Here is a 15,690-nt window from a genome sequence, read left to right on the forward strand (position 1 = left end):
GCCAAGCGTATGGTTTTTGGTTTCATCTCATGATACAAGATATTTTTCTAGAATTTAAAATAGAAAGTTCTGATAAAAATTAATGAATTATTATTTTTTTAAATTGTCCAAATTCAAATTTAACATTGAGTAAAGACAACAAAATTACTCCAAAAGAGAAAAAAATGATTCTGTTAAAGGCTCAGTAATAGACAGTTGAATGATAAAAATGTCAGATACAAGTAAAAAACCGAATAGATTTTAAAAATTTAAAAATATTTGGATGGTATGTTTCACCCACCAAGTCTTGCATGTTAAGTGACGAGTGGAAGAAGTGACGACGATGAACATTAAATTCAGGGCATTCGATCAAAATATGTTTAACGCTAAGTTCAGTACGACATTTGGAACACGTTGGCGCTCTCTCACCAAAAAGGAGATGACGGTGGGTATGACGAGTGTGTCCTATACGTAGGCGAGTCATTTTGACATCAGCCTCACGTTGTGGAAGAATGGGCCATAAACCAATTGTGGGTTTGATGAAATGTAATTTATTATTGATCTGCAGATCCCATGCCATCTGCCATTTAGAAAAGATTTGACATACAAGAGACCTCTTAGCATCACAATATGGAAGCGATTGCGATAGAAATAATGTTGCAGATTTGGCTTCAAAGTCTGCCTTTTCATTTCCGGATATACCTGCATGCCCTGGGATCCAACAAAAAATAATTTTGAAACCCCTATTTTCTAGGAGTCGTAATGTACACAAAATTTGAATGGCAATTGGGTGCATCTGATAATGATAATGAGAGAGTGTTTCTAAAGCACTCAGACTGTCAGTATAAATTATAAAATTACGCTCAGAAAGAGGCAAGATTTCGCAAAGAGCACAGAAAATCGCCACCAACTCAGCTGTGAATACAGAGGAATAATTATGTAGGCGATAGCTCAGAGTATCAGCTGGAATTATGATGCCGCAGCCGACATGCCCATCTGATTTGGAGCCATCTGTAAAGATTGGTGTGAAAGAAGAATACTGACAGCGATGATAAAGAAAAATCTGCTGGTAAACAATAGAAGCAGTAGAAGACTTATCGAATCCTGCAAATGGATTCAGAAAGGAGAAGTATGGGACATCCCAAGGCGGAAAGCAAAATGAATCAATTGTCATGATGGTGAGATTTGAAAGACCCGAATCACGCAAGAGCAATTTTGCTCTCTCACTGAATGGAAGAATGTGAGAAGGACGGGCATCATATAGTCTACGAAGGCTAACTGGAAGGTTCATTTGACAAATAGGGTGATTGGGAACAGATTTTGTACGGTAATAATATGAAATAGATAACTTCAAACGCCTTAAATGAAGAGGAAGTTGATGGCAAATGACATACAGGCTTTCTACTGGAGAGGTGCGAAACGCTCCGGAACAGATTCTTAGAGCAGCATGGTGAATGGTATCCAGTCGCCTTAAAACTGTAGAGCGTGCGGAGCCATACACCATGCAGCCATAATCAATGCGAGAAAGGATGACTGCTTGATAAATACGGAGTAGGGAGGTTCTATCAGCTCCCCAAGATGTTTTAGACAGAACTTTTAAAATATTCAATGCTTTTTCACACTTCTTCCGTAGGTGTAAGATGTGCGGAAGGAAGGTGAGCTTCCGATCAAGAAACACTCCCAAAAACCGAATTTCATTCACAACAGGAATAGGGGTATTTTTAATGCAAATACTTGGATCCTGGTGAATGTTTCTTTTCCTGCAGAAATGAACGCATCTGCTCTTCTCAGGAGAGATAGTATGCCCATTGTTATCGCACCAATCTACAACTTTATTAATGGCATTTTGCAATTGTCGTTCGATTGAATTCATATTACTGCCTTCGCATGAGATCTGCAAATCATCTACATAAAGTGATCCCTGAACAGATGAAGGTAAATGAGTTAAAATTTGACTAAGGTGGACGATAAAAAGTGTGACACTGAGGACACTACCCTGTGGAACTCCCTCAGCTTGATTAAAATGAGTTGAATAAACATTTCCAACACGAACTCTAAAAATCCGATTTAATAAGAAGTTCTGTAAAAATATGGGAAGGTTTCCCCTAAAACCAAAGTTAAAAAGTGTTGAGAGTATGCCAAAGCGCCAAGCACGGTCATAGGCCTTCTCGATATCGAAGAATATGGAAACTAGGTGGTTCCTCCTGACGAATGCGTTGCGTATTTGGGTTTCCAATAGTACGAGGTTGTCAAAAGTTGACCTACCTCTTCGGAAACCACTCTGCAACGGGGAGATGCATCCTTGTTTCTCCAATTCGTGTATGAGACGTGCATTAACCATTCTCTCAAAGGTTTTGCAGAGACAGTTTGTCAGAGCAATTGGTCGGTAGTTCAGAGGGTTGGATGCTTCCTTACCAGGTTTTAATATCGGAATCACAATAGCTTCGCGCCATTGTGAGGGATACTTCTGTTCAGTCCAAATTCTGTTAAATAATAGTAACAGATTTGAAAGGGAAGTTGCATTCAAGTGGCGGAGCATATTGTATGTTATCCCATCTGGTCCAGGGCTTGTATCATGAGCATTAGATAAGGCCGTTTCCAGTTCAAACATCCGGAATTCACAGTTATATGGAAAAGTACATCGGTCATTAAAGCGCAGAGGCAACCGTTCCGCTCGATTCTTAATTGCCAGAAATGAAGAGCTATAAGAATCCGTTGCGGACACTTGTGCGAATGCTTGACCGAGAATATTGGCAACATCTAATGGGGCTGAGTGCGCCACATTTCCTATATTTAAAATAGGTATGGTGGTTTCACTGTATATCCCATTAGCAGCCTTAACTTTTTTCCACAAATGTTTACTGGTAGTGGAGGATGTGATAGATGATACAAACTTAATCCAAGATTCCCTCTGACTACGGCGACGAATTCGACGAGCAAGGGCCTTGGCACGCTTAAAAGCAACAAGGTTTTCTGTTGTCGGGTATCTTCTAAAAATATTCCAAAGTCGTTTTTGGTTTTTATAGCTGTCGCGACAAGCTTCATTCCACCACGGTTTACGATATTTTCTTAAACGTGGGGAAGTCTTCGGAATGGTGGCATTTGCTGCACTTATTATGTTATCAACGACATGTTGCATTGCTTCCGTGATGTCGCAAGTGTTGACCATAGTCTCGGTGACATTTGCCAATCGCATGAAGGCACCCCAGTCTGCCCGCTGGAATAGAAAACGGGGGGGACAATGAGTCACACCACCTCTATCAGCATGGGAGACAATAATAGGGAAATGATCACTATTATAAAGATCTCTGCTCACTGCAAAGGTCAGCAATGGCAGAAGTTCAGGAGAACATATGGCCAGATCAATTGTATGAAAGCTACGTGTAGGTTCGTGGAAGTACGTCTTCTCTTTATTATTGAGCAGACAGATACAGTTATTAGTTATAAACTGTTCGATCTGCCGCCCACGAGAGTTTGTACTATCCGAACCCCACAAGGTACTATGTCCGTTGAAATCTCCGAAAATAATAAAAGGCTTAGGAAGCTGGTCCACTAAATCATCAAGATCTTGTTGGCTAATGACATCGTGAGGTGGCAAGTAAATACAACAGACTGTGACCAATGATCGTACATGAACTTGTACAGCCACAGCCTGTAGAGCTGTATTCAAAGTGAGAGATGTGCTCGGATATAAATTTGATGTAAAGATACAGACACCACCAGAACTGTGAGAGCCAGTGCCTGCATCTTTCCGAATACAGTTATAACCACGCAATTTAATGGGAATGCTTGGTGTCAAAAAGGTTTCTTGGACACCAATGCAAGCAGGATGAAATGTGTTTAAGATGGACTTGATGTCAGAAAGTTTGGACCGGAGGCCGCGACAATTCCATGATAAGAAGGTACCCATTAAGAGGTTCTTGTTGCAGAAAAATTTGGAACAGTGTTAAGGGGTTGCGAGATTTCGCAACTCATTTTTAAATCGTCATCCTCTTCTTCTGATGGATGAAGTGATATGAGCTCAGGGCTTTTGGACGTTCCACCAAAAATTGAGGTTAAGTCCTTGTGGACTATGCCCCGATTAGCAAGACCAAGAGCGACTGAATTTTTGAAAAGTGATTTTTTTAATTTTGGAGAAAGGTCTTTTTCAGATAGGCCACGTTTAGAAAGTTTTAGCTTCCGAGATTTATTAGGTTTCGGTTTTTGTTTGGAAGTTTTTGATTTGACAGGCTCAGGAGCACTGGTAGTTGAATTTTCTGTTTCTGAATCAGATGCTTTTTCAGGAGGTTTTTTATGGGAAGTGTGTTTTGAGCAATTTGGGCAGGAACAGTTTTCACAGAAGGACTTTTGGACCGCAGATGCATAGCTAAGACCAGGTTTAGGAGTCTGGGCCAAAACTTTCCGTCTGGCTTCTGGGTATGAAATATTTTCTTTTATTTTAGTTGCAACTATTCGTTTTTCCAGTTGCCAGCGTTCGCATAAACGAGAATATGATGTGTGGTTGCCATTGCAGTTTGTGCACTTTTCTGGTGCAGTGCACTGCTGACAATCGTGGCCTTTTTCTGCGCAGCGGGCACAAGTGATAGTCCCGCGGCAGTTAGTTTTCGAATGCCCAAAACGCTGGCATTGAAAGCATCTCAATGGATTGGGGATATACGGGCGTACAGGTAATTTTATATAGCCAGCACATATATATTCAGGTAACTGATGGCTATGGAATGTTAGAATAAAATGCTTTGTTGGGAGGAGTTGTCCATCCCGCCTAATTGTTATCTGGCGTACATGTGTCACTCCCTGCGACGATAGTTCTTTCGTTATCTCTTCTATAGGTACATTAAACAGTTCTCCGCATGTTATTACCCCTTTCGAATAGTTTAGCGATGCATGTGAACAGACTGTAACTGGTATTGTGGCCAATGCTTTTAGTTTAATGATTTGCTGGGCTTGCTTTTTAGAGCATACTTCAACCAGCAAATCGCCTGAACGCATTTTGCGGATTGATGCAACCTCGCCGACTGTCGCCGATATTGCTTTTTGGACCAAAAAAGGTGAAACAGAGTTAAATGTATCGTTTTTATCGGATACTCGCTTGATAACAAAAAAGGAATCAAAATGGTGAGTGAAGGATTTGTAATTAGAATGATGCCCACTGAAGGGAGATTTCTTGGAGGAGCCCATATGACATTGTTGAATTTTCGGGCCCGACGGCACCGCCCACCACGGAGCCCAACAAGGGAAGGCAGCCACCGGCTCTGGCCATTCCCAGCCTCGGCGCTTACCTTGGTGCTAGCCGGAACCTATACGCTCGGAGTTACCCCCGGGGACAGTGACCACCCTTAACGCCAAGCCCAAGGAGTAACCCCTTTGCTTGATCCCTAGCAGACTAGCCACTCAGGTGACTAGGTACCAGCCGATTGATACACCGGGGACCACAGTGCACCACCCGTCTTTCTAGTGGGTTGCCACGCACGGCCAACACGTGGGGTTTTGGCTGTCCATGAGAAGCAAGAAGCAAACAGAGCGGCGACAGCTTCTCATGGAGAGCTCCCTCGCTTGCCGTCGAGGGAAGGAAAGACAGCAGAAAGCAGAAGGCGTAGGGGAGTGGAAACATAAAGGGAGTATAGATCCCTGGGTACCTCGGGATTGGGACACCCGTACTCACCTATAGTAGGTGAGCCCCTGAGGGGCTGACTTTCATGGCCTTTTTCAGCACAGCGGGCGCAAGTGAGTGTCCCGCGGCAATTGGCCTTCGAATGCCCAAAACGCTGACATTGAAAACAACGGAGTGGATTTGGAATATATGCTCTTACTGGTAGTTTCATATAACCCACAAAGACGGAATCTGGTAATTTTGGGGAATGAAAAGTAAGTATCAGGTGTTTTGTATCAACGAGCTGTCCATCTCGTCTGATGGTAATGCGGCGTACGTGTGTGATTCCTTGGCTTCGCAATTCATGGGTTATTTCCTCAATGAGGATATTAAAAAGTTCCCCACAGGTTATCACGCCCTTTGAATAATTTAAGCCTGAATGAGCACTAACGGTAATTGGTATTGTAGCCAAGGCTTTTAATTTTATTATCTGCTGGGCTTGCTTTTTAGAATTCACTTCTACCAGCAAGTCACCAGAGCGCATTTTCCGTATTCCATTGACGTTACCTACGGTTGCTGAGATGGCCTTTTGCACCAAAAAAGGGGAAACTGAATGAAAGCTTTCTTTATTATCAGATACTCTTCTAATTGTAAAATAAGTGTCGAAATTTGGTTCAGTTTTTGATAGCTTAAAATCACGATGATGCCCACTGAAGGGAGATTTCTTGGAGGAGCCCATATGACATTGTTAAAATTTCCGGCCCGACGGCACCGCCCACCACGGAGCCCAACAAGGGAAGGCAATTACCGGCTCTGGTCTTTCCCAGCCTCGGCATACACCTTAGTGCTAGCCGGAACCTATACGCTCGGAGTTACCCCCGGGGACAGTGACCACCCTTAACGCCAAGCCCAAGGAGTAACCCCTTCGCTTGATCCCTAGCAGACTAGCCACTCAGGTGACTAACTACCAGCCGATTGATGCACAGGGGACCACAATGCACCACCCGTCTTTCAAATGGGTCGCCACGCACGGCCAACACGTGGGACATTGGCTGTCCATGAGAAGCAAGAAGCAAACAGAGCGGCGACAGCTTCTCATGGAGAGCTCCCTCGACGGCAGGCGAGGGAAAGAAAAAATACAGCAAAAAGCAGAAGGCGTAGAGGAGAGCGAACTGAAAGGGAGTAAAGATCCCTGGGAACCTCGGGATTGGGACACCCGTACTCACCTATAGTAGGTGAGCCCCTGAGGGGCACGGCATGTGGGGCACTTTGGTGCCGCTTCACCGAAAAGAAGATGTTTGTGCGTGAAGCGAGTATGTCCTATACGCAGGCGAGTCATTTTGACGTCAACCTCACGTATAGGGAGAACAGACCACAATCCAATAGTTGGTTTAATGGAATGTAATTTATTTTCGGTTCGCTGATCCCACGTCAATTGCCAAGAAGAAAAAATGTGTTTAGCCAAGGACTTCTTAATATCGCAATAAGGAAGTCCCTGAGACAAAGCATTCGCTGCTGATTTTGCCGTTAAATCCGCCATTTCGTTTCCAGCAATGCCAACATGACTCGGCACCCAACAGAAAATAATTTGAAAGCCTTCATTTTGTAACAGGCGCAAGATAAATAAAATTCTAACAGCAATCGGGTGCATCCGATTGTGATAGTGAGTTAGTGTCTCCAAAGCACTCATGCTATCAGTGTAAATAATAAATTTACGCTGAGTAGAAGGGGAGATTTTCTGAAGAGCGCAGAAAATGGCCACCAACTCAGCAGTAAAAACTGAGCAGCAATTGTGTAAACGGTGGCTCAGTGTATCAGATGGTAGTATGATTCCACAGCCAACATGACCATCTGATTTCGAGCCATCCGTGAAAATTGGTGTAAAGGAAGAAAACCGATAGCGATGATATAGAAACATCTGTTGGAAAATAATCGGTGCAGTTGAGGATTTTTCAAATCCTGAGAAGGGGTTTAGAAAAGAAAATTGCGGTATATCCCAAGGTGGAAAACAAAACAGATCAGCGGATTTAATAGTAATATTTTCAAGGCCCGAGTCATGAAGGATATTTTTAATTCTCTCATTGAATGGAAGGATATGAAATGGACGGGCATTATACAATCTGCGAAGAACAGGCGGAAATTTAATTTGACGTAAAGGGTGCTTTGACACTGACATGATTCGGAAGTAATACGAAGTGGACAATTTGTTACGCCTTAAATTTAGGAGCATTTGGTGACAGATAACATGCAGGCTCTCAACGGGAGAGGTCCGAAATGCACCGGAACAAATTCGTAAGGCAAAGTGGTGAACAGTATCCAATCGCCGCAAGATGGAAGCGCTGGCAGAACCATACACCATACAGCCATAATCGATTCGGGATAGAATTACTGCTTCATAAATGCGGAGTAGGGAGGTTCGATCGGCACCCCAAGATGTTCTGCAGAGTACCTTCAGAACATTTAAGGATTTCTCACACTTCTTCCGCAGGTGCAAGATGTGCGGAAGGAAAGTCAACTTGCGATCGAAGATTATTCCCAAAAACCGTATTTCATTTACGACAGGAATCGATATATTACCAATGTTAATATTTGGATCCAAGTGAATGTTTCTCTTTCGGCAAAAGTGCACACAACGGCTCTTCTCCGGTGAGATATTGTGTCCGTTGTTTTTGCACCAAGCTACTAATTTATTCTCAGCATTCTGTAATTGTCTCTCAATAAGGTTCATACTGCTTCCTTGGCATGAGATCTGAAGATCATCCACATAAAGACTTGCTTGTACAAATGAAGGCAAATGAGTTAAAATCTGGCTCAGATGAATAACAAAAAGGGTGACACTGAGGACACTTCCCTGCGGAACTCCCTCAGCCTGAATAAAACTATTAGAATAAAAGTTCATAACACGAACTTTAAAAGTCCGATGTGATAAAAAGTTCAATAAGAATATGGGCAGGTTTCCCCTAAAACCAAAGTTAAAAAGCGTAGAGAGTATGCCGTAGCGCCATGTACGGTCATACGCCTTCTCAATATCGAAAAATATGGAGACAAGGTGGTTCCTCCTTACAAATGCGTTGCGAATTTCAGTTTCCAGTAATACGAGGTTGTCAAAAGTAGACCGACCTCGACGGAAACCACTCTGCAACGGAGAGATGCATCCTTGTTTCTCCAATTCGTATATGAGCCGAGCATTGACCATTCTCTCAAAAGTCTTGCAAAGACAGCTTGTTAAAGCAATTGGTCGGTAGTTCAGAGGATTAGAAGATTCCTTGGCAGGTTTTAGAATGGGGATCACAATCGCTTCTCGCCATTGTGAAGGGTACTTCTGCTCAGTCCATATTCTGTTGAAAAGCATTAACAGATTAGAAAGTGAAGTGGTATTCAAATGGCGGAGCATATTGTATGTAATCCCATCAGGCCCGGGACAGGAATCATGGGCATGAGATAATGCTGTTTCTAGCTCAAACATTCTAAACTCGCAGTTGTATGGAAAGGTATTTCGTTCGTTAAAGCGCAAAGGCAACCGTTCCGCACGATTCTTAATTGTAAGAAAGTCAGGGTTATAAGAATCAGTAGCGGAAACCTGTGCAAATGTTTGTCCGAGAATGTTGGCAACGTCTAATGGGGCAGAATACTTCACATTCCCTCTATTTAAAACAGGAATGGAGGATTCATGATATATTCCATTAGCAGCCTTTACCTTTTTCCATAGAACTTTGCTGGATGTTGAGGATGTGATAGATGATATGAATTAAATCCAGGATTCCCTCTGACTACGACGTCGTATGCGGCGAGCTAGTGCTTTGGCTTTTTTAAAAGCTATAAGATTCTCTGTTGTAGGGTACCTTCGAAAGGTGTTCCAAAACTTTTTCTGCTGCTTGTGACTGTTGGTACAGGCTTCATTCCACCACGGTCTGCGAAATTTTCTTAGACGTGGTGAACTCTTTGGAATAGTGGAAGTTGCGGCACATATTATACTGTCAACGACATTTTGAATTGCTTCCGAGATGTCTGATGTATTTACCATTGTCTCTGTGATATCTGCCAGTTGAGAGAAAGTAGTCCAATCTGCCCGCTGGAATAAGAAACGCGGAGGACAATAAGTCGCACCGCTTCCATCAGCATGGGAGACGATAATAGGATAGTGATCGCTACTATATAAATCGTTGCTAACAGCAAAAGTTAGCAACGGCAGAAGTTCGGGAGAACATATGGCCAAATCAAGACTGTGGAAGGTACGTGTAGGCTCGTGAAAGTACGTCTTTTCATCATTGTTGAGCAAACATAGACAGTTATTAGAAATGAACTGTTCTATTTGCTGCCCACGAGAATTTGTACTATTTGAACCCCACAACGTACTATGGCCATTGAAATCGCAAAGCAGGATAAAAGGCGAAGGAAGCTGGTCCACTAACTGGTCAAGATCTTGTTGACGAATGACATCATGAGGCGGTAAGTAAATACAGCAGACTGTGACCAAAGTTTTTATATGAACTTGTACAGCCACAGCCTGTAGAGAGGTGTGTAGGGTGAGAGGAGTGCTCGGATATAAATTGGAAGTGAAGATGCAGACCCCTCCAGAACTATGAGCTCCACTGTCTGCATCTTTCCGAATACAATTGTAACCGCGTAATTTGATTGATATATTTGGCTTCAAGAAAGTCTCTTGAAAACCAAAACAAACAGGATGAAATCTGTTAATAATAGACTTGATGTCATGAAGTTTGGGCCGAATGCCGCGACAATTCCAAGAAAGGAAGGTACCCATTAAGAGAGTGATTTGGAAGGAGGGAGAGAAGAAGCAGTTGTTGGAGTTGCATGATCATCGCAACTCATACCAAGTTCATATTCATCCTCAGACGGATGCAGTTTAATATCGGAGCTATTAAGCGTGTCACCAAAGATGGACTGTAAGTCCTTATGGACAACACCTTGCGTCGCTAACCCCAATGAGACGGAATTTTTCGATGCAGAATTTTTCAGTTTCTTTCGCAAATCTTTTTGCGTAAGGCCACGTTTTGCTAAGTTTAATGTCAGAGAATTCTGTGATTTTGATTTTCTTCTAACAGTTTTTTGAGTATCAGTGTTAGTTTTCAGAGTATGTTCAGCATCGGAGTCTGATGTTTTTTCATTATCTGTTGTTTTCCTGGCATATTTTAAGCAGTTTTCACAAGAACAATTCTGACAGAAAGTTTTCTTAACTGCTGAAGCATAACTGACGCCAGGAATTGGGGTCTGTGCCTTAACCCTGCGTCTGGCTTCAGGATAAGATAAATCTTCTTTGAATTTTATTGTCGTAACCGGCTTTTCCAGTGCCCAGCGAGGACAAGATCGAGAATATGAGGGATGATCGCCACCACAGTTTACGCACTTTTCTTCTGCGGTACACTGTTGGCTATCATGCCCTTTTTGTGCGCAGCGGGCACAAGTGAGAGACCCGCGGCAATTCATTTTGGAGTGGCCAAAGCGTTGGCACTGAAAACACCTTAGTGGATTAGGGATATATGGCCTAACCGGTAACTTTATATAGCCTGCATAGATGTACTCCGGTAATTTAGAAGATTTAAAAGTTAATACGTGATGTTTCGTCTCAAGTAGTTGTCCATCACGTCGTATGGAAATTCGACGCACATGTGAAACACCTTGAGATTTCATTTCGGAGACAATTAACTCTACGGGAAGATTTAGTATTTCGCCGCAGGTGATGACGCCTTTGGAGCTATTAAGTGATTGGTGAGGGGTTACAGAAACTCTTATTGTTGCCAAGGATTTAAGTTTTTGTATCTGTTGTGCTTGCTTACGAGAAGAAACCTCCACAAGCAAGTCACCAGATCTCATTTTTCTAATCGATGCAACTTCGCCGACTGTTGCATTTATAGCCTTTTGTACAAGGAAAGGGGAGACTGTTTCAAAAGTTTCTTGATTTTCAGAAATTCTTTTTATTACAAAAAAAGCATCAAAATGTTCATTATTGTTAAAAGAAATTGGTACTTTGTGACGCCCACTAAAGGGACCCTTCTTGGGAGGAGCCATGCGATATTGAGATTGATTCGGGCCCGACGGCACCGCCCACCACGGAGCCCAACAAGGGAAGGCAGCCACCGGCTCCCCCTCAGGGGCTCACCTACTATAGGTGAGTACGGGTGTCCCAATCCCGAGGTACCCAGGGATCTTTACTCCCTTTATGCTTATTCTACCCTACGCCTTCTGCTTTTTGCTGTGTTTTTCTTTCCCTCGACGGCAAGCGAGGGAGCTCTCCATGAGAAGCTGTCGCCACTCTGTCTGCTTCTTGCTTCTCATGGACAGCCAAAACCCCACGTGTTGGCCGTGCGTGGCGACCCATTAGAAAGACGGGTGGTGCACTGTGGTCCCCTGTGCATCAATCGGCTGGTAGCTAGTCACCTTAGTGGCTAGTCTGCTAGGGATCAAGCGAAGGGGTTACTCCTTGGGCTTGGCGTTAAGGGTGGTCACTGTCCCCGGGGGTAACTCCGAGCGTATAGGTTCCGGCTAGCACCAAGGTAAGCGCCGAGGCTGGGAATGGCCAGAACCGGTGGCTGCCTTCCCTTGTTGGGCTCCGTGGTGGGCGGTGCCGTCGGGCCTGAATATTTAACAATGTCATATGGGTAAATCTAAACGTTCAAACAATGCATCAACTTTTCAAAACAATTTTCCACGATTCTTTATTGTTCATCGAATTTCAGACTCTAAAGAAACATTCCACGGTGTGTCTCCTTTTCTTGTTGAAAAGGGTATGACTGGAAACCTAGGTGAAGTGAAATCTATTAAGAAACTTAGATCTGGCGATCTTTTGGTTGAAGTTGGATATGCCAAACAAGCCAAACAAATTTTAAACATTAAGTCTTTGTCAACTATTTCCGTAGAAGTTAATCCTCACCCATCATTAAACTCATGCAAAGGAGTTATATCATGCGGTGAATTGTGTAATGTTTCGATTGAAGAGATTATTGAAAAACTAAAAGATCAGGGAGTGACCAATGTAAGACGTATTACTGTAAGGAGGGATGGCAAACTCTTAAACACAAAGCATCTTGTTTTAACGTTCAATTCTTCTAATTTACCAGATTATATTAAAGTTGGATATATGCGTCTTTCTGTAAGAACTTATATACCAAACCCTTTGAGATGCTTCAATTGCCAACGTTTTGGACATTCAAAATCTTCTTGCCGCGGGACACTGACATGCGCCCGTTGCGCAGAAGTCGGCCATGACAGCACTAACTGTACTAAAGCAGAGAAATGTGTTAACTGCAAGGAAGATCATGCTTCTTTTTCCCGAAACTGCTTTTCTTGGAAACAAGAAAAGGAAATAATTTCAACAAAGATAAAAAATCAAATATCTTATCAGGAAGCCCGTAAACTTATTAAGTCTAAACTCCCTAAAGTTGGAAATAGTTACGCTTCTGTCGTCCAAAAATTATCCGCAACCATATCCACTCAGTGGGATCCAGCTGATATAACTTCTAGCACAAATACACTTCTATGCACTTCTGCTTCGAAACCATCTCCATCAACTAATGTTAAGAATTCTTCCGCTGAATCTCCTGCAGTAATCTGCGAAGATGCTCCCACTTTACCTGATTTAAGAGGTTTTCAAACTGTTACAAATCGGAAAAAACTTAAAAAAGATTCTCCAGTTAAAGAAAACATTACTTCTAATGTAGAAAAAATTACTAAATTTTACACCACCTCCCCTCGTTTAATACCCAATTCTGTGGTAATTAAAAATGCAGCTTCAACCATGAAGGTTTCTACTAATGTTTGTCCTGTTAAAACTCCTTTACCTTGTACTTCTAATTTTACAACTGTTTTCCCTTCGGATGAAATAAAGAATGTGCAGTTTCAAGAATCTGATGCCGATGCTGATATGAGCTCCACCTCTGCGTCTGAAGAGGATATAATTGAGTATAATATGTCCGAGGATTTGGAGGGCTCGCCTCCCCCACTCTCTAAAAAACACGAAAAGAGGAAATACATTATTCCCACAAAACACAAAAATATATAGCTTTATCGCTCCTTTTTTTCCCGACAGGTTTCATTTTTTAACTGTTAATCTTAATTGAACATATGTATACTGAAAATTCAAATTTTTCTAGTTATAATTTTGTGTTTTAGCATTTTATCTGCATGGCTTGCATATTTGTTTTATTTATTATTCTTCAAACTTGAGATTTTATACATTTTTTGGCATCTTAATATTTTACAACTTGCACTTATTTTTAATAGATTTAATTGGCTTTAACAAGCTATATTTTGACTTTTAGACTTCAGTTTGAGAAATTTCAAAGTGATTTTAGATTTTAATCCCTGCTACTACTATACCACCATACGTTATAGCACCTTGATCTTGTATATCTACCATATGTTTGGCGCAGTATAGCCAAATATGGCTCTTGCGCCAATAAAATCAAACCAACCAACCAACCAACCAGCTCTGGCCATTTCCAGCCTCGGCACTTACCTTGGTGCTAGCCGGAACCTATACGCTGGGAGTTACCCCCGGGGACAGTGACCACCCTTAACGCCAAGCCCAAGGAGTAACCCCTTCGCTTGATCCCTAGCAAACTAACCACTTAGGTGGTTAGTAACCAGCCGATTGATGCACAGGGGACCACAGTACACCACCCGTCTTTCAAATGGGTCGCCACGCACGGCAAACACGTGGGGTTTTGGCTGTCCATGAGAAGCTAGAAGCAAACAGAGCGGCGACAGCTTCTCATGGAGAGCTCCCTCGCCTACCCTCGAGGGAAAGAAAAAATACAGCAAAAAGCAGAAGGCGTAGAGGAGAGCGAACTGAAAGGGAGTAAAGATCCCTGGATACTTCGGGATTGGGACACCCGTACTCACCTAAAGAAGGTGAGCCCCTGAGGGGCCCTTAGTTGCTAGTCCCAAAGCAACGGAATTTTTTGAGGTTGATTTTCTCATTTTCTTTTGCAAGTCTTTATGTGTAAGGCCACGTTTTGCTAAATTTAAGGTCAGTGATGTGTGTGATTTTGACTTTGATTTTGATTTCTGCTTAACAGGTTTAGGGTTGTCAAGTGAAGCATTTGTAGAAAGCTCTGTGTCAGAGTCTGATGTTTTTCCAGGAGTGTTGGAATTTTTGACATATTTTATACAGTTTTCACATGAGCAATTTTCACAAAACGGCTTCTTAACAACTGAAGCATAGCTGACACCAGGTATGGGAGTTTGAGCCTGAACCTTTTTTCTAGCTTCGGGGTAGCTTAAATTTTCTTTCACTTTAATGGTAGTAACTTGTTTTTCCAGTGTCCAGCGAGGGCAGGATCGAGAATAAGAGGGGTGTTTGCCTTTGCAGTTCACGCACATTTCTTGTGCAGAACACTGCTGACTGTCATGACCTTTTTGTGCACAGCGGGCACATGTGACAGACCCGCGGCAATTTGCTTTCGAATGGCCGAAACGCTGGCACTGGAAACACCTTAATGGGTTGGGAATATAGGGCCTCACCGGCAACTTAATGTAGCCTGCATATACGAATTCAGGTAATTTTGGAGTCTGAAAGGTAAGAATATGGTGCTTAGTTTCAAGGAGTTCTCCGTCACGCCGTATAGCAATTCGACGAACGTGTGTAACTCCTTGCGATTTCATTTCAGAAGTTATTTCCTCTATGGGGACATTTAATAACTCTCCGCAGGTAATGACGCCTTTTGAAGTATTTAAAGATTGGTGAGGGGTTACTATGACCGATATCGTTGCCAAGGCCTTAAGTTTCTGTATTTGGTTAGCTTGCTTTCGAGATGAGACCTCTACCAGCAAGTCGCCAGATCTCATCTTTCGAATGGATGAGATTTCTCCGACTGTTGCTTGTATAGCTTTCTGGACCAAGAAGGGAGATACAGTTTCAAAAGTCTCTTTTTGTTCGGAAACACGTTTAATAACGAAAAAATGATCAAAATGTTCATGTTGGTTAAGAGAAATATGTGCTTTACGATGCCCACTGAAGGGACCCTTTTTGGGAGGAGCCATGCGATATGGTGATTGATTCGGGCCCGACGGCACCGCCCATAAACAAGTGCAGGAGGTGCAAAAGAGAGGTTTCGTCTAAATGTCGAAGCATACTGTAGGTAATCCCGTCGACACCTGGG

The 15,690-nt window shown here is 42.6% G+C and overlaps 2 protein-coding genes across 2 annotated transcripts; both read right to left on the reverse strand.

The window, feature by feature from the left end:
- Positions 1-3,888: 3,888 nt before the first annotated feature.
- LOC129971291 (uncharacterized) lies at positions 3,889-5,157 on the reverse strand. Its single transcript, XM_056084912.1, has one exon. It carries the CDS (start codon positions 5,155-5,157, stop codon positions 3,889-3,891), a length of 1,269 nt encoding a protein of 422 aa, XP_055940887.1.
- Positions 5,158-10,333: 5,176 nt separating this feature from the next.
- Positions 10,334-11,404, reverse strand: LOC129971292 (uncharacterized). Its single transcript, XM_056084913.1, has one exon. The coding sequence runs from the start codon at positions 11,402-11,404 to the stop codon at positions 10,334-10,336; it is 1,071 nt and encodes a 356-aa protein (XP_055940888.1).
- Positions 11,405-15,690: the final 4,286 nt, after the last annotated feature.

This window comes from Argiope bruennichi, chromosome 6, assembly GCF_947563725.1.
Source record: "Argiope bruennichi chromosome 6, qqArgBrue1.1, whole genome shotgun sequence".
NCBI classification, from domain to species: Eukaryota; Metazoa; Arthropoda; class Arachnida; order Araneae; family Araneidae; genus Argiope; species Argiope bruennichi.